Source organism: Musa acuminata, chromosome BXJ2-6 (genome assembly GCF_036884655.1).
Source record: "Musa acuminata AAA Group cultivar baxijiao chromosome BXJ2-6, Cavendish_Baxijiao_AAA, whole genome shotgun sequence".
Classification (NCBI taxonomy): domain Eukaryota; kingdom Viridiplantae; phylum Streptophyta; class Magnoliopsida; order Zingiberales; family Musaceae; genus Musa; species Musa acuminata.
Window position 1 is genome coordinate 13,711,461 of NC_088343.1, and position 19,649 is coordinate 13,731,109.

Sequence of the window (19,649 nt, forward strand, 5' to 3'; positions counted from 1 at the left end):
ATTCACTAAAAAAACTAACAAACATATCGGATCAATAAACACAAATAATTTAAGATACATCTAAAGGATAAAATTGCAATCTAGATTGGTCAATCATCAATGCATGGACCACTGCCTGTCTGTCATGCTCCAAAACAAAGAAGAATTGTCTGCATGTGAAGATTAGTCGATCAATAATTGACGGACCGCCAATCAAAATCGTCCATCCCCGAGCGTCAATGGATTATGATTCACGTATCCGTCAGATTGTTTGAAGCCACATACCATCCATCATATATCAATGGACAGATTCGCAAATCCGACCCGGTCGGCTCGGGTTTAGCCAGTGCATAACGGGTTTCGGGTTTAAATCCGACCCGGTCGGGTCGGGTTTAGCCGGTGCATAACGGGTTTCGTGTTTAAATCCGACCACCACCGCGCGCTCTCCCAATCACACCCCGCGTCGTCCGCTTCTCGCGCCTCGCTCGTCCTCGTCCCTATGGAACCGCCTGGTTCGCTGTTGAAAATCTTTATCTCCTGTCATAGTAAAAATTGTCTCTTATCATTCGACTTGAAAATGATTTTCATCGAAATTTCACATTTACTTATACTCAATGAGAATAACGATAAGTTCTACGGTTAGAACTTATCGGTTTATGCTTGAATTCAATGGGATAGAATTCAAGTGTTTTTACCTTCTCATAATATGGCATATAGATAGGGGGAGTTATGTTTAACATCGTCATCAATTGATTGTCATCATCAAAAAGGGGGAGATTGTTGAATCTTGGATTTTGATGATAAAATCAATTGATGGGTTAATTGATCTAATCCATATTATTGAGTTAAGTGTGCAGGATTAACTATGATAACCAGAAAACACAAAGCAAGAATACCGGAGTCAAGTTCGATGGACGTTTAACGCGCGATGGCCAGCGAAGGCGTCCTTCCCGACACGGCCACTTTCGCGCTTCTGCTCCGCTGCTCTCTCCCGACGCTTCCAGTGTCGCCCGTGCCATCCATTGCCAAATCTTTACATTGACTCTCGCTTCCGACCGGATTGCTCAGGTACTAGTCCAAGTGCGGCCGCTTGCTCCACGCGGAACAGGTGTTCGGCAGAATGCCTAAGAGAGATGTGATAGCCTACGGTTGGATGCGTCGAGACTCGTCGAGCAAGAAAAGAGGATGGATGTTAAATGGATCTGATAACCGAAACCCACATCCGAAGCCTTCTCGAGATTCGGGTACTCAGATATGAACCGATCCTTCGACCCAATATATACAAACCCGAATACCAAATCTTGCGTTTCTTTAGCGGAGTCGGGGATGGATCGTGGATCCAATAAGGCGAACAGGCTCCGGTGCAATGTGTCTTCTAGAAAATTTTTGACTCCATTGGTTCGGCTGCGATTAAGAAGATGCGGACGGTCCATATTGATTTGTTTGGTCCGATCATAAACGTACACGTCAAGAAAACCATTGTTTATGGAGAACCACCAGTCCTCTCCGTCTCTCTCTCTCGGACACGTCAAGAAAACCATTGTTTATCGAGAACCACCAAGCCTCTTCGTCTCTCTCTCTCTCTCTCTCTCTCTGGAGTTGACTTTGGTGCTGCATCCACCATCTCAGTTCTCAGCAATTGCTCTCTCTCGGACACGTCAAGAAAACCATTGTTTATCGAGAACCACCAGTCCTCTTCGTCTCTCTCTCTCTCTGGAGTTGACATTGGTGCTGCATCCACCATCTCAGTTCTCAGCAGTTGCAGAAATGGCCGCTCCCACTTATCCTCTTCTGACTCCTCACAAGATGGGAAAGTTCCATTTATCTCACAGGTAATTTAGGGACGTAGACATGACTTCTTCTATCTGTAAACTCTGTTGATCTCGTGTTTGGATTTGCTGGTTGATTTTGGTTTATGTGTTGTGTTCTCTTTAATTTGTTTCAAATTCGTCGGTCAATATTGTTCATGGAAATACCAAGAACTTTTGGAACTAGTTGATGAATCCAAGTATCAATTTTTTTATTTTTTATTCTCATAGTTTTGAGACTTATTGACGGAACTTTTGCTATTGTTGTGGCTGCGACGACAACGACTACAATAGAGAAGAAAGCTGTAGCAATGGAAAAAGTTATAGCAATGCTATCATAGAGGAATAAGCTGTTAGTTTGGCAAGTCTCATAGTCCCACATCGAGAAAACCAGACTTGTTATCTTCTATTTGAACTATAAATAAAGGCTTGGGCTTTGAAGTCAGATACACCACAAGAGGCACCATAAAAAAAACTTAAGTGTTTGCTTTGGGTTTAAGTCCACACTCAGTTAAATAGTTTGAGTTTATACTTTGGGTTTTTTCTTGTTTAGTATTTTCGGATGTTTTATAGCCTAGGACCATCTTCTAAGGCATTTGTAATAGTCTCTTTTATAGTAGTGATTTGCTCCTCTTTCATCCGTGGATGTAGGTCAAGGTTAATTGACCGAACCATGTAAATCTGGTGTTCTTGTCGCTTTTATCTTTTCACTTTATTGTCTTTGTTGGGTTGCCAAAATTACCCTTTGGTAAATTTCGTAGGGCTAGCTCTAACAAACTGGTATCAGAGCCTGGTTTTGGGATCTTTTGGCAACGATGACAATAACAAAGATTGTTGTCGAGAAATTCGACAGAAATGTCAAATTCGGCATGTGGCAACTCAAGATTGAAGTCATTCTGATTCAAGACGTAGTTGATTTGACACTACAGGGAGTTGAGAACATTCCAGATGGTACGTCAAAGGAAGATCTTGCTGGTATGGATAAAAACGCCCGATACAATATTATTCTAAATCTCTCTGACGAGGCTTTACGGGAGGTAGCTACGGAGACTACGGCTAAGAGTATGTTAGACAAGCTTAAAGCCTTGTATATGAAGAGGACAGTGAAGAATCGTCTCTACTTGAAGCAGAGTTTGCATATGCTTCAGATGACTGAAGGTACATCTATACTTTCACATCTTGATAAATTTGATTCTTTGGTTATGGATTTGGAGAATATAGATGCAAAAATTGATGATGGGGATAAAACCCTATTACTTTTGTGTTCTCTTCCCTAATCTTTTAAGCATTTCCGTGATACTATGATTTATGAAAAGTAACAATTTCGTATCAGGAAATTAAATCTGCACTAAAATCTAAGGAGCAGATAGATAGGGATATCACTAGGGAAAGTAGAGAGAATCAGGCTGTCTGATTGTTAGAGGGAGAACAGATAAAAGTGAATTTGACAGTAGTAGATCTAAATCTAGATATAAATCCAGACATAGAAATTTGGAGTGCAGATATTGTCATAAAATGGGACACATTAAGGCTGATTATTTTAAATTAAAAAATAAATTAAAGCAAAAAGAAAAAATTATTGAGAAAACTACTGAATCCGCTGAAGCTAGTGTAGCAGCTAATGAGAATGATGAAAATATTTTCTTTGCTACTGATGACAGGACGATGTCTAAAAATGAATGGATTTTAAATTCAGATTGTTCTTATCACATGTGTCCTAATAGAGATTTGTTTTCCACATATGAATATTGTAATGGTGGAATTGTTTTGATGTGTAATAATACAACATGTGATGTTGTTGGTAGAGGAATAATTCGAATTAAAATGCATGATGGTATTGTGAGGACGCTCACTAATGTTAGACATGTTCTTGATTTAAAAAAGAATCTCATCTCTTTAGGTACCCTAGGGGCCCTTGAGTATAAATACACAACTGAAGGTGGAGTTATGAAAGTTTCTAGAAGTGCTCTTGTTGTTATGAAAGCTTGTAGGTCTGGTAGCTTATATATTTTGTAGGGAACTATTGTCACAGGCTCAGTTGTAGTCTCGTCATCATCATTGTCTGATTCTGACATCACCAAATTATGACATATGCGTTTGAGTCATATGAGCGAAAAAGGTTTGAGCATATTGAGCAAAAGAGGTCTACTTTGTGGACAGAGTACTAGGCCACTGGATTTTTGTGAACACTACATTTTTGGAAAGCAGAAAAGAGTCAGCTTCAATTCTTCGGCAGTTCACAAAACGAAAGGTACTCTTGACTATATTCATTCAGACCTTTGGGGTCCAGCTCATGTTCAGTCTAAGGGTGGTGCCAGGTATATGTTGACTTTCATGGACGATTATTCCAGGAAAGTTTAGGTTTATTTTCTGAAGCATAAAAATGATATTTTTCTAACCTTTAAATAATGGAAGGCTTTGATTGATAAGCAAATAGGCAAACATATTAAGCGACTTCGAACAAATAATGACATGGAATTTTGTGAACATGATTTTAATGAATTATGCAAAAATAAAGGAATCGTTCGGCATCGCACTGTTAGGATGACGCCTCAACAAAATGGTGTGGTCGAACGTATGAACAGAACACTTTTGGAGAGAGCAAGGTGTATGATCTCAAATGCAAGGTTGACAAAGGACTTTTGGGCAGAGACGATTAATATGGCCTGTTACGTTGTCAACCGCGCTCCTTCTGCAACACTTAACTTTAAAACTCCGGAGGAAGTTTGGTCAGGTACTCCTGCTGATTACTCTGATTTAAAAATTTTTGGGTATCCAGCATACATGCATGTAAATGAAAGAAAATTAGAGCCTCGAGCTAAAAAATGCATTTTCCTTGGGTATGCTTCTGGGATGAAAGGATACAGATTATGGTGTTCTGATTCCAAATCCTCAAAATTTGTAATCAGTAGATATGTTACTTTTTATGAATTGTCTATGTTTTCTTTAAAAGAAGATTCTACTAGTAGTACAAATGACAGTGCGCAGAAGTAGGTGGAGCTTGAGATTGGTAGTTCAGATTCTTTTAAGTCAAACTCTTCTACTCAAAGAATGCCAATAGGTGGTCCCGAGTCTACTGACGCAGATAATCCAAAGGAAGAGCAATATTCCATATCCAAGGATAGACCACGGAGAGATATTCAACCACCACAAAGATATGCAAATTTTGTTGCATATGCTTTGTATGTTGCAGAAGAAACAAGTGAAGTTGGTGAGCCTACTACCTACTCAGATGCAGTTTCTTATGATAATTCCGCTAAGTGTTTGATTGCGAAGAATGAAGAAATAGAATCTCTCCATCAGAATAGAATTTGGGATCTTGTGAAGCCGCCTTCGGGTAAGAAAATTGTTGGATGCAAATGTGATACTATTGCTGAGGGAAAAGTTCTTGTTCAGAAAATTCATACGAAGGACAATCCAGCTGATATGCTTACGAAGCCTCTTCCGGTTTACAAGTTCAAGCAGTGCTTGGACTTGGTTAGTGTTCATTGTTGGTGATTGCCCGTTGGGGCTTTTATGAAGAAGGTGGAGCAAGTTTTGTTGGGACATGTCAAGATGGAGATTTGTTAGTTTGGCAAGTCCCATAATCCCACATCAGGAAAACCAAACTTGTTATCTCCTATTGGAACTATAAATAAGGGCTTGGGCTTTGAAGTCAGATACACCACAAGAGGCACCACAAGAAAAACCTAAGTGTTTGCTTTGGGCTTAGATCCACACTCAGTTAAATAGTTTGGGCTTATACTTTGGGTTTTTTCTTGTTTAGTATTTTTGGGTGTTTTATGGCCTAGGAACATCTTCTTAAGGCATTTGTAATAGTCTCTTTTATAGTAGTGATTTGCTCCTCTTTCGTCCGTGGATGTAGGTCAAGGTTAATTGACCGAACCACGTAAATCTGGTGTTCTTGTCGCTTTTATCTTTTTGCTTTATTGTCTTTGTTGGGTTGCCAAAATTACCCTTTGGTAAATTTCCTAGGGCTAGCTCTAATAAACTGGTATCAGAGCCTGGTTTCTGGATCTTTTGGAAACGATGACAATAACAAAGATTGTTATCGAGAAATTCGATAGAAATGTCAACTTCGGCATGTGGCAACTCAAGATGGAGGCCATTCTGATTTAAGACAGAGTTGATTTGGCACTACAAAGAACTGAGAACATTTCAGATAGTTCGTCAAAGGAAGATCTTACGGGTATGGATAAGAAGGCCCGATCCAGTATTATTCTAAATCTCTCTGACGAGGTTTTACGGGAGGTAGCTACGAAGACTACGGCTAAGAGTATGTTGGACAAGCTTAAAGCCTTGTATATGAAGAGGACAGTGGAGAATCGTCTCTACTTGAAGCAGAGTTTGCATATGCTTCAGATGACTAAAGGTATATCTGTACTCTCACATCTTGATAAATTTGATTCCTTGGTTATGGATTTGGAGAATATAGATGCAAAAATTGATGATGAGGATAAAGCTCTATTACTTTTGTGTTCTCTTCCCCAATCTTTTAAGCATTTCCGTGATACTATGATTTATGGAAAAGAAATAATTTCGTATCAGGAAATTAAATCTGCACTAAAATCTAAGGAGCAGATAGATAGGGATATTACTGGCGAAAGTAGAGAGAATTAGGCTAAAGGTCTGATTGTTAGGGGGAGAACAGATAAAAGGGAATTTGATAGTAGTAGATCTAAATCTAGATATAAATCCAGACATAGAAATTTGGAGTGCAGATATTGTCAAAAAATGGGGCACATTAAGGCTGATTGTTTTAAATTGAAAAATAAATTAAAGCAAAAGAAAAAATTTGTTGAGAAAACTACTTAATCCGCTGAAGCTAGTGTAATAGCTAATGAGAATGATGGAAATATTTTCTTTGTTACTAATGACAAGACGAGGTCTAAAAATGAATGGATTTTAGATTCAGATTGTTCTTATCACATGTGTCCTAATAGAGATTTGTTTTCCACCCTAGAGGCCCTTGGGTGTAAATAGATAGCTGAAGGTGGAGTTATGAAAGTTTCTAGAAGTGCTCTTGTTGTTATGAAAGCTTGTAGGTCTGGTAGCTTAGGATTCTGATTTGACTCAGCATATTTGTTATAAAATTCTCCTCTTCCAAATCTAATAATTTTAATTTTTCTAACTCATTATCTCTCGAATTCATTTATATGCATCTCAAGAGTGATAACTATAATATCATTCATTTTTTGAATTATTTACGATGCCTATATTTTTTATTATTTTAATATGAGAATTATTTAATCTTTTTATTAAATAATTTTATATTGAAAGAGACTTAATTATGAATCCTAAAAATTGAATGTGATTTGTGAAATATTTATATTAAGTTAAAAAATAAAATATAGAAACGTGTGTCACTAGCTAATTTAAGGAATGTGCCACTTGTACTTGTTATATTGATGACACTTATACTCTTTTTATTCATGCTTACCATTTTATTATCTTTATATTGATTAAACCTAAGTAAATTAGAGTAGATAACTTATCAAATGAGAACCTTGTTGCAACCCATCTTTGACTTAGAGAAGAGAAAATTGAAGGAGAAGAAATGTTGCTAGGTTTTGGATCAATTCTTTGGAATTAAATTATTCTAAGACAAGTGTACTAACCCATCCTATAGAGATTTCTATCATTAATTTTTTCTCATTTATGAGAAATTTATATAGTCTTATCTTTTCTAATGGCATTAACCCTATTTGAGCTACAAAATTGCTAATATAAAAATTTTAAGAATTCTGATCTATTTGCTTTGTTTTAATTATAATATTTTGATTTAGACAAAACTTAATTCTTTAGAAACTAAACTCTTATATGTGGAATGCAAATGCCTACCTAAAGGTTTATTTCTTTTGATTAATTAGATTTTATAAAATAGAGATAATATTTTCTGATCACTTTAGACTAAATCTCTTATAACTTTATGTGGACAACTCCAATTTGTACAAAAATTACTTGATCATAAAGTAGACTTATATATCTTTCAAATGATATCTTTTTTTCAGTAAATTAGAGTATGATTGATTATCTAAATATGTTGTATAATGTATCTCAGAGATTCTACTTGTACATATTTATTTTTAAATTTACCTATTTTTATTTTTACATTTTTGAACTTGATTTCAACTAAAATTCTTCTCTCAATTGAGTCTTACATGGTTGTTTTAAATTTTGTATCTCTTAATTAAGTTTTACAATGTCCTTTTATACTATGGCATTTATGAGATAATATGAATTTTTACTAATAATAAGAAAGAGAGATATGTGTAGAGCTTGTGATACTCTTATCGATCATGAGCTCCCAAACGTGGGAGATTATGAATGGTTATGCAAAAATGGATGGACAATGCAATGTTATGATCCCACTTCACCCTTTATGTTTCTTTGACATATATATATATATATATATATATATATATATATATATATATATATATATATATATATATATATATATATATATATACATACATATATATATATATATATACATACATATATATATATATATATATACATACATATATATATATATATACATACATACATATATATATATATACATACATATATATATATATACATACATATATATATATACATACATATATATATATATACATACATATATATATATATACATACATATATATATATATATACATACATATATATATATATACATACATATATATATATATATATACATACATATATATATATATACATACATATATATATATATATACATACATATATATATATATATGTTGGGAAACCTAGACAGAGCATCACATGAGCAGCGGAAGAACAGAAAAAGTAAAATCTCATATTTTTTATAGAAAAAAGTTCTTATCATCGTGCGAAGATTAGTGCGTAAAACAAAATATAAAATAAAAAATCACATATATCAAGTAAGATTTGTTACATACAAAGATTGTATATCCATAAAAAAATTCAGATCCGTAGAAATGGATGAAGTAGGTCAATGCCCTCCTCTCTGGTAGTGATCCACATAATAGATGCGGCGAAGATGCTCCTTAAATCATTGCCGATCTTCCTCTCTACGTACACCACGTGATTAAGAATGGACCAACCCTTCTTGTTGTCCAAATACCTTAAATGGGGTTGTTGATCGAGGATGAGAGGGAGGGAGGAGAATTTGAGGTGGTAGCCAAAAAGGGTCTAGCATATGCTCTTTTGGTTCCCTGCTATTTATAGAGGTCTTTATCAACTTAACTCTAATGGATCCTACCATATTAGATATTGAATATTTATCCAAACCTCTTGGATTAGTGTATCTCTATCCAATAAGATAGGGCTCTAGTGGATATTTCATGTCCAAACATCTACTCATCGTAATACCTATCATACGTGTGTGACCCTTTAGGCTCAATATTGGGCTAGCTGTGAGTCGTATCTATTAAAACTCCTTTTAACTCAGTGAATTATTGACTCATCGACTACAGACGTACTAGGCCACTACATTATAGTCTCTAAACGATATGATGGGTGCTGTCATACCCAATATAGAATCTACTTGAGTCTCGCTATAATCGGATTCTCTCAGAGAAATCCTTCTCTCTCAATTCGAATGACCTTGGTCAAGGATTTGCCTAAACAAGAATACATAAGATATTCCTCTCATGACACTGAAAGTGAATGATTATTTGTTGATACTCAATTGCTTTCGTAAGGTTAGTCATCATTTCCAATAACTAGTTGTGCTAGATCTGAAATTTCCAAACCTATAAGTCTGGTGTCAAAGAATGAAGTACACCAACAAGACATCCTTATTGTCTCAAGCCTAAGGACTCGCTAAATAATTAGGACTACAGAATCACTATCTGATAATAAGGTATTATTAACCATCCAACATTTCATAAGTAGATCAATCAGTGAACTCATTTTCCAATGAGCATGTGCACTGTACCCCTAGTATCCCCACACAAGCAAATATGAGACCAATCGCCTCAATCATATGGATGGGTATACAGTACACCGATCTATCCGATTATCTTGATGTCCATTTCGATTAACTTATGACCGAGATTATTTAGGATCCGTGTTTAAAGACAAATCGATCGCATTATCATAATTTCATCATGATCCAATTCTCATTGCACAAACTCATGGATATTATAATATATGCAACATGCAATCACGATGTGTCATATGTGCCATCACTTAAGTAAGAAAATGCTAATAATTATAATACATCAAAAAAACTACACAATGTGTCATATGTGCCATCACTTACGTGATTAGCTTACAAAGCACCTATGATTAGCAATTACAATTAGGTGTTTAATTGGGAACTATGACTTCGGTGTTTAATTGATGTTGGTTGCGACTAGCTAACATCGTTACAATTGCATTATTGCAATCGCTAGTCAAAGGCAATAATATAGTGTCGATCTAAGGCAATGCCATTATCGCAATCGCCATAGTCACCGACACCACTACGTGTGTGGCTACTACTTATGACCAAGGTAGGCTGTCGTAGTGACACTTGGGCTATTACACATACAAAGTAATGCATGCAACCATTGTCGGCTATCGCACCCTCTCGTTGCCCACAATAGCACCTATACGTAATCCTTGCCCATGATTAGGCCAACAACACTAGAGATCGTCGCCTTTAACAATGTTGTCATCGATAGTAAGCTACCGATGGTAATTCATCGATCAAACATGAGAACCCCAAATCACCCATAAATAGGTGACAAAGACGAATGATATAAGAAAGTTGACCAACAACATAAAATGAATCATTCAAGCATTGTACAATTATAATCGAATAACACCCTTTCATAAGCATAGGATGCTAATAAATAGATCTAAATATAAAATATATCCTGCATACTTTTATGATATAAGGTATTTGATTTTAAAACATAGCTCTGAAACTAATTGTAAGCAAAAAAACTATAATTATGCTTTTGTTATGTAAAAAATCTTAATACCAGAAATAAAATCAAATAATGATTAATGAATATTATGATTGTGTATATTTCGATATGATTCAGAAAATCTTTATTTAATTTACAAATGCACTATCGTTCCGAAAGGTATAGTGATATCAATACGTAATAAGAACTAAATACACTTTTTTCTCTCTTCTTATTTTTTATACGACTACTATAAGCAATAGAACATAGACTAATAGAGATTAAAAATAAATCTATAATATCAATTTTTTGTGTTTCATCCCTATAACGTCTTATCCTTTTATATATGAGAGCAAAAGGTATAGGATAATAATTAAAAGAGTCTCTTATATCAAGATCTTCTTCTAAGGAATGCTATCATAAGTGGACTTTCTTTTAATTAGTCGATAATCATAATTAAAATCCAATCAGACATATAATATGTGTTACATAATTAGATGTGATCATATAATCAAACAATAATTTTTTAGATTATTTGAGAAGTTTTAAAAAAATCTATTGGTAATCCTTTTTATTATCTACAATGAATTTTTAATATTTCTAAGATATTCTTCTATAAATGAAAATAAATATTATTAATTTATTATTTAATTTCAACAAATTCTTTCATCTCGTTGTACATAACCAGTATATTTTTATATTTTTTTTCTTTCCCCCCTTTCTTCTTATTCACTTCTTTTCCTTATCCTAATCATCGAAACATCTTTATCATCGGAGATATAAAGTAACAAAATAATAATAATCAAATGATACGATTTAAAAATAGAAATATTTTTACATTAGTGACGAATGTTTTTAGGTCTTAAGGCATTGGGTTATAGGCCCGAAAGATGATATTCTGAATATTTATATAATAATTTAAAAAATATTATCCTTTACATCAATTTGCATCATCATAGAGATATCAAATTCCAAACCTTTACAAAAAATAAGTTTCATGAAGTAATGATAATTAAGAGGTGAAAAATAAGAATATGATTGATAATTAATGGGTTATATTTTGTAAATTTATATTTTATTATTTTCAATAATTGTGTGGACTAAGGGAATCTCCAAACAAAAGAAAAAAAAATCTGAAGTTGTAATATTTGGGTGTTTGTTATCATTTTAATTTGTCTTGGTCTTCACTTGATCACAGAATTGTGTTGGCACCATTAACAAGATCAAGATCCTATGGCAATGTCCCCCAACCACATGCTGTCTTATACTACTCCCAGAGAACCACGACTGGTGGCCTTCTGATCAGTGAAGCCGCTTGCGTCTCAGACACTGGTCGAGGGTAAACATCATCCCTGTCACCTACGGAAAACATGTTCCATCGCTGTGATCTTTATCTGCTTTGGATGGATAGGTACCCCCACACGCCTGGCATATGGACGAAGGAGCATGTGGAGGCATGGAAGCCGATCGTGGATGCCGTGCATGCCAAGGGCGGGATCTTCTTCTGCCAGCTCTGGCACACTGGCAGGGTCTCCAACACTGGTAAGCAGCACGCATGTGATGAACTCAGGAGTATTCGTCTCTTGTGTTTGATCGTTGAGGTGTGTGTTCTCAGGGTATCAGCCCAATGGACAAGCTCCCATCTCCTGCACCGACAAGCCGGTGAACTCCGGCTTGCTGCTTGAAGATGAACCCGACGAGAAGTTCACTGTTCCCAGGCGATTACGAACGGATGAGATCCCTCGCGTTGTGGATGATTTCAGAAACGCTGCAAGGAATGCCATCGAAGCTGGTAACTTCGAACCATGTACTTCGGATAGTCTTCATGCGTGCATTAACTCATTGTCGTCGATGCATCGAACAGGTTTCGACGGAGTGGAGATCCACGGAGCGCATGGATACCTCATCGACCAGTTCCTGAAAGATAGCGTCAACGACCGGACGGACGAATACGGTGGGAGCTTGGAGAAGCGCTGCCGGTTTGCTTTGGAGGTGGTGGAGGCCGTCGTCGACGAGATCGGAGCTGAGCGAGTGGGGTTACGCCTGTCGCCCTTTGCAGACTACCACGGTTGCTGGGACTCCGACCCTGAGGTTTCGGGGCTCTACCTCGTCCACCAGATCAACAAGCATGGCCTTCTCTACTTGCATATGGTGGAGCCGAGGATGTCCATTGTGGAAGGCAGGCGCCAAATCCCCCACCGGCTTCTGCCGATGAGGAGAGCTTTCAAGGGAACCTTCATCGCTGTCGGCGGATACGACCGTGAGGAAGGCAACAAAGTGGTGGCGGAGGGCTACACGGATCTGGTGGCTTATGGTCGCCTCTTCATCTCCAACCCCGACTTGCCGAGGAGGTTCGAGCTCGACGCGCCTCTGAACGGGTATAACAGGCTCACCTTCTATACTTCTGATCCAGTGGAGGGGTACACAGATTACCCATTTCTTGAGCCTTCGGCCTGAGACTATCTCAAACTGAGTTGACTTTGAATCTTGAGCAATAATTCTTTGTGATGCCGTTGTCATGATGCATTATCGACACTAAAAACAAGCTTGAACATTCTGTAATGGATTAGAGGCTTCGGAAAAGAAGTGAGGTCTTATGTGTAGACAAGCTACAATTCATTTAGAATCTCCAAACATTTAATGTGCTGATTAAGTATACTGAATTAATTGTCCATATAAAATGAAAAATGCCACGAAAACTGGATTTAACTGCAACAGCTGCTCTTCTGCTCAATGGGTTGACCCTTCATCTGAACAGTGGTAGGTTTGGTATCTGCAGTGTGTTGGTTTCCCATTCTGCAAGGGGACAAGCAAATGTAAGAGCTAAAAAACTCTCGCCTCATGATTCTTGTTCGAGAAATCGGAAAAAATATGCTTCTTTCTTGAGAAGAATGCTTAAACTGTTTGATGTTCTATGGAATGGAAGACCAAACATTTGGACCAATTTCTACAACCAGAATGAAACTTGGAGAATTAGAAAAGCCCAAACTTGTGGTAAGGTAAAGCAGCCAACAGATTGATGTGGAAGAAGACATGCATTTGATAAAGATGAATCAAGGCTCAGTTATACTACCTTTTCTTAATTTCAGCGCACATGGTTAAGAAAGCTTTCTCCACGTTGATTGAATCCTTTGCACTCGTCTCAATGAAAGGAATACCAAGTGAATCAGCAAATGCCTGCATTAGACCATGGAAAACAGTAAGCCATCCAGGTCTAAACATGTTGGTTATCTTATCAAGCAACTTTTACTGCCCCTGACGTTCTTTAACCAAGAGATCACCAGGAGATGTAAGCTGAATTGCACATACCAAGCAATCTCATGAACACTTGCTTATAAAGTCACATTATCATTGTACGGTTGTTTTATTTTTCATTTTGGTTTTCAGCAGCTCAGCCACTGCAATGATGCAATAATCCAAACTCAGAAGGAGAACACTTGTTTGTTGGAGATAGTAGATATCATTACCTTTGCCTTTTCAGTTTCCACAACTCTGTCCTCAACCAAATCACATTTGTTTCCAACAAGAAGCTTGCACACACTGTCACTAGCATATCTGTCAATCTCACTTAGCCACTGCTTGATATTGTTGAAACTTTCCATCTCTGTAATGTCATAAACAATCTGGAAAAGGCCTCTTAAGGCATCAGCAGTAATTAAAACATTATCTCTAAGATCTAAGAACTCACAAGAATCGGTTAAAATTTCAAAGCTAAGAAGTACTTTATTTTGATTAACCAGATAACCCTAAGTGCCATAACCACTTCCTATGCATTTCTGAGTTTGATAGATTATGCAAACTCTGGCGGATAATCCTGGTACCTTATTGAACCAACTCTAGCATAGGCAAGAGTCATAGTGTCCTATAATGGCTGCAAAAGGAAATGACCAATGAACTTTCCACACATAATGGGCAAAACTTTTGCTATTCTAAACTGAAAGTGCCTAAATTGCCTTAATGTTTTAGTTCCATGCTCAGTTTCCCATGACGGAAGGGAATTCATTATAGAGAAATTTTATTTAATAAAAAAATAATTATAAGAAACCATTTAAATATCTGAAGCAAACACAAATAAACAGAAAGGCATTACTACAATAAACAGAATAGCAACTATATTAGAAGAAAGCTCTTACAATGATCCCATGTGCTCCACGGTAATAACTGCTGGTTATGGTCCTGAACCGTTCCTGTCCTGCTGTATCCCACTTCAAGCAAACAAGATCATTGCCTCAAAATGATTGTACTAGACTATAACAAAAAATAACATACTAGTTCTTCTATTGGTTAAGGTAATTTAGAACCAGACTGATCACAGTTCTGCGTACAGTTATGGCACGAAAGTGTGCGAGAATAACAAAGGTTATCCTTCCAAGTTGTGCTTAAAAGTCCATGCTGATTACACATATCAGATCACCACATATAACACAAAACAATTTACACTCCAGGTGAATCAACAATAGAAGCATTGTAACTCATGTTCTCAGAGCTTAGGTCTCTTTTCTAATGTTATAGGCTGACATGCAACAAAGATAACTATTTCCAAAGCCACCGTTAATCTGTTAGGATTAGAAAAGTTGTATAATGACTCATAATGATATTCTTCGACTTCTTAATAATCGCATAGGCCAAATCGAGAGAGAAATTAACTGCAGGTTTAACACACAGTTAAAGTTTGCAACCTTAAAACTGGGAACCATTAGAAGTTGAAACCTCCAACATCCACCAGAACTCATAGTTGACATGATGAAAAATGAACTCAACTCTAATGTGTTACTAAAGTATATGACTGACAAAGTAAGAATCAGAATTCATCAGTCTCTCACTAAAACGGCAAACACGAGTCACCAAACAGAGTCTGTGCATAACAAGCTAAAGTCATGCGGTCCGCATGTTTAATGGCATTTTACCAAGGATGCTCATGCAATATATGGAGAAATAGTATAATGCCATTGCACTTAAATAACAGCCTTACAACTTAGAAAATCAATAGTTCACAGGGATTTCAGATGGCAAATCCCCACCTAGTGTATTGGTTTTTACCCAAATATATGATGGCATAAAGTATCCAACAACTCATTCTTCAAACTTCCAAAATTTAAAAAACACCTATCTTTTTCAAACAGGCGATCGAATGAAAAAACAAAATCCAACTTCCTCTATTGAAGAAAATAATGAAAATTATTAAATTATTTTGATGAGACATACAATTTGCAGCTTAATTGTCTTTCCATCCAGTTCCACAGTACGAATTTTCTGCAAAGAAAGACAATTGAGCAAACGACCACCAAAAAAATAACATAAAAAAACATATTTTGATGCAAGTTTTCCAGAAGATACACGAGCAACTTACGAAATCAACACCAATGGTGCTGATGTAGCTATCAACGTACGAATCATCCTGAAAAGAAATACCAAAAGCTCATCAGCATGAACAAAAAAAACCAAATCTTTTGAAAACAACAAAGAACATCAACCATATTGCAACAATGAACCCTAGATTTCTAATGGTAGGGAAACATCCAGTCTAAAACTCACCGCGAATCTGATGAGAAGACATGACTTCCCGACCGAGGAATCCCCGATCAAGAGGAGCTTGAAGAGGTAATCGCTTTGGGGAAACAGATGGAAACGATCACACCAAGAAACCCAAGAACAATTAGAACAGGGGAGAAAACGACGAACAATGCACAATCGAGGAGCGAACGGAGCGCGATCTTACTATTCGTTGTTCATATCGATGGATTGGGGATAGAAGCCAACACTTGTTCTGCGATCGACGATGAATTGGAGCTCAGATAGCAGGATGGGAAGGCGCAAAGGTAAAATGGCGTCTAGCTTTTCTCGGGTTCTTTCCGGCGTCTCGCACTCTTCCCAAGGAGGAAGCATAGGCAAACAAGCGGTCTCTAACCACTGTGTATTCCGTACTTGGGCCCCGCATGGCCCGCTGAATTATCGAATCAAAATTCGGGTACACGAGGGTCTCTTCTGATAATTGACACCCAATTAATACTTATCTTACTCGCTAGCGCCAGCCCGACAAGAATAGCTACTTACTAGTGGTTTATCTCAATTGGGTCCCACATGCCATTTCATATTCTCCAATTACGAGACGGGTAGGAAAGAATGTTGAAACATGTTCTCAAATCTATCAAACATTGATGCGATAGTGTATCAGATATATTAATCCAAGATTAAAAGCTTGAAATCTTAATTCAATATATTTTATATTTTAAATATTAATATATATACACGTAGGAAGGGAAGCGAATCGGGTCATGTTAAATGAAATCTATTCAAGATTAAGGAGGTTCCATATCTCTGACTAGACTCAATCAACTCGATACATATTTAAGATGTTATATGATTGAAGACACACAAGACAAATATGAAATGTACGTTTCACATCACTCGCCGATCTAAAACAGCTCAACCTTCGCGTATTTAAGAGGAAGATATAAAACATAAGAGCAGACAAATTGCAACTTAGTGGTGCCCCAATTCTCTACAAAACACCTCCACGCCATGATGAGGAGTCAAACGCGTATCTAATGTTCTTCTTTTAGGCAAACAAGAAATTATATATATTTTTTCTTTGTCTTTTGATGGAAGTAAACACAGAGAGAATTGTCTTTTCAAAGGAGATGAAAGAAATTAAAATCAGGAAGTTGATTTGATTCGTTTAACAACGCAGAAATCCAAGATTGACATAATTCTCATACAAAAAATCTAAATTCTACAACAAATTTGATCATAAAATAGAGAGAAAAAATATTATTTTATGTGATAAGATAGGTCGTACAGATGAGATCGGACTCGAAAGCTTCTCAGGGACAGAATGCGATGGCCGGAGTAGTCCGACGGCTGGGAATGGTGAAGTGCCTCAGCCTCCCCACCTGCTCCCGCAGGTATCCTTCACAGAGGAAGGCCGTGGAGAACTTGTCCTCCAGAACCCTATCCACATCGTGCACGAACACGTCGGTCTCCCCCGCACTCCTCCCCCTCGCCGCCATCCCTGCCGTGTATATCGCCCCCATCCGCCCCGGAGCGTCCGCTTGGTAACCGGTCGGCGCGTCCACCATGATCAAGTCCCACTCCACCTCGTAGAACACGGCCGGCAGCTCCGTCAGTGCCAGCGGGCACTTGGCGTTCCAGACCGCGCAGTCCGTCGAATTCAGCCCCGATGCCAAGAGACCCTCCGCTTGGCTCACCTTGGTGCGGTACGTCATGTGGTACGCCTCCAGCGCCGGGAACCGCCCGCGGACGGTCCGGATCCACGAGCCGTCCTCCTCGAGGAAGACGGTGCGGCCGCCGTGGTTGAGCGCGCTCCACATGGGGCTGTCGTGGCCGAGTCCGAAGACCAGGAAATTGCACGGCGACTTCTTCCGTAGCACTCTGGCGGTGACGGAGATCTCCTCGAGGGTCTGCTGCGGGGTGGTGTTGGAGGTGGCGTAGTGCACGATGGCGGTCGCTAGTGAGGGTGGGATCTTGGTGCACGAATCTGACAGCGAGGTCAGCGATGTGATTGCAGGAACAGGGGAAAACGAGGTCCATGAGATCAGTACGTAGAGGAGGAGGAGGACGAGGATGAGCACGAGGAGGTGACGTAACTTGACCCTCATGACGTACGTGCGTGAAGGATCAGAGGAGAGAGGAAGAAGAGAATTGCTGCATGATTCTACTGATCGTTCAAGATGCGGCAATGAGCAGTGACGGGGGGGGGGATTGATGGAGACCGAACACCGATGGCACCGATTGATTGATTCCAAAGGTATACATGACAACAAATCGATCTTTGTGGATGCATGCGATTATGAACATACGTTAATGGCCAATTGCTTTACATAATTAGAAGGCCTTCTTTTACCGATAGATTTTAGATTCCGGCATGCAACGCCCCGATACAATCTTCCCTAAAATTCATGACACCTTCCTCGATAATTAGATTTCTATCTGTAATTCTTTTTTTTTTCTATTTAAAATCTTATTTTAAAAAGATGATTTTTTTAAGAAATACTCAATCGATATATCTTATTTTACTTTTTCTCAAATCGTACTTTTAATTTAATATACAAATTGACTCCTTTTTTTTTTAGTTTGTTACAATGTTCTATTTGTTACAGTATTTTTATCATCACAACAAAAATATTATAAAATCTACTTAAAAATACTATAAATTATTTAAATATGTTTATAACTTTAATATTATATAAGTTTAAAAATATGATATTATAATGATTTATGAGTAATGACAACTAAAATGACACGATATAATATTATTTTTCAGTAATGTTTATAATATTTTTAATATATTAATAGAATACTATAAACATTATTGAAAAACACTCTAAACGAGCTAAATGAAAATATTGTAATAGTTAAAAACTCACAATAAAATGAGTAAAAAAATTTTAAGGGATATTTTAGATAATTTTAAATTAGGGATAATGTTTGAAAAAAAAAAAAGCAAAGGAGGGGTATCTTTTGGGGAATATCCAAAATATGAGTTTTTTTAAAAAGAAACTTTTAATATTTCTAAAATATCTCTATATAAATGCATGTAAATATTTTTAACTTATCATTTAATTCCAACAAACTCTTCTAACTCCTCTTCCTCCTCCTTTTTTTTTTTTTATTTATTGTCGGACTAAACTAGGGTTCCAAAGTGTTCATGAGTTGTATGAAGTAATGGTAATTGAGGGGTTACGAAGAATAAGAGTATGATTGATAATTGAGAAGTTATATTTAGGAAATTATAATTTATTTATTTAGTTAGTTAATTGTATGAAGTAAGGTGTCACCAATAGTAAATAAAATTATCAATAACAATCTCCTAACTTTAATATAGTTAAAAATAATTTAACTACCTAAATAAATATCTAATAAAAAATTGACGTCCAATGATTAATTCTCTGATCTTAAAACATCCTCCCATCGAATCGAATCACAATATGATATGAAAGTAATA

At 36.9% G+C, this 19,649-nt stretch overlaps 3 protein-coding genes across 3 annotated transcripts; 1 reads left to right on the forward strand and 2 right to left on the reverse strand.

The window, feature by feature from the left end:
* Nucleotides 1-1,510: 1,510 nt before the first annotated feature.
* On the forward strand, nt 1,511-13,347 carry LOC135615004 (putative 12-oxophytodienoate reductase 11). Its single transcript, XM_065112948.1, has 5 exons — nt 1,511-1,811; nt 11,883-12,023; nt 12,096-12,226; nt 12,300-12,476; nt 12,549-13,347. The coding sequence occupies exons 1-5, from the start codon at nt 1,747-1,749 to the stop codon at nt 13,139-13,141; spliced, it is 1,107 nt and encodes a 368-aa protein (XP_064969020.1). The 5' UTR covers nt 1,511-1,746; the 3' UTR covers nt 13,142-13,347.
* Nucleotides 13,259-16,572, reverse strand: LOC103988051 (ras-related protein RIC1). The gene is made up of 8 exons (XM_009406556.3): nt 16,404-16,572; nt 16,220-16,292; nt 16,035-16,082; nt 15,890-15,937; nt 14,818-14,889; nt 14,152-14,307; nt 13,758-13,861; nt 13,259-13,480 (listed from the first exon to the last, which is right to left on the reverse strand). Exons 1-8 carry the CDS (start codon nt 16,568-16,570, stop codon nt 13,390-13,392), a joined length of 759 nt encoding a protein of 252 aa, XP_009404831.2. The 5' UTR covers nt 16,571-16,572; the 3' UTR covers nt 13,259-13,389.
* Nucleotides 16,573-17,508: 936 nt separating this feature from the next.
* Nucleotides 17,509-18,303, reverse strand: LOC135613871 (glucuronoxylan 4-O-methyltransferase 1-like). The gene has a single exon (XM_065110885.1). It carries the CDS (start codon nt 18,301-18,303, stop codon nt 17,509-17,511), a length of 795 nt encoding a protein of 264 aa, XP_064966957.1.
* Nucleotides 18,304-19,649: the final 1,346 nt, after the last annotated feature.

Excerpts from the sequence above, each read along its gene's own strand:
- LOC135615004 (XM_065112948.1), top strand. The coding sequence starts at position 1,747 with ATGGCCGCTCCCACTTATCCTCTTCTGACTCCTCACAAGATGGGAAAG. Across the intron at positions 12,227-12,299 it reads TGGCAGGGTCTCCAACACTG|GGTATCAGCCCAATGGACAA; the intron begins GTAAGCAGCACG and ends GTGTGTTCTCAG. Across the intron at positions 12,477-12,548 it reads AAGGAATGCCATCGAAGCTG|GTTTCGACGGAGTGGAGATC; the intron begins GTAACTTCGAAC and ends TGCATCGAACAG.
- LOC103988051 (XM_009406556.3), bottom strand. The coding sequence starts at position 16,570 with ATGCTTCCTCCTTGGGAAGAGTGCGAGACGCCGGAAAGAACCCGAGAA. Across the intron at positions 14,308-14,817 it reads GTGGAGCACATGGGATCATT|ATTGTTTATGACATTACAGA; the intron begins GTAAGAGCTTTC and ends GGCCTTTTCCAG. Across the intron at positions 13,481-13,757 it reads TGCGCTGAAATTAAGAAAAG|AATGGGAAACCAACACACTG; the intron begins GTAGTATAACTG and ends GTCCCCTTGCAG.
- LOC135613871 (XM_065110885.1), bottom strand. The coding sequence starts at position 18,303 with ATGAGGGTCAAGTTACGTCACCTCCTCGTGCTCATCCTCGTCCTCCTC.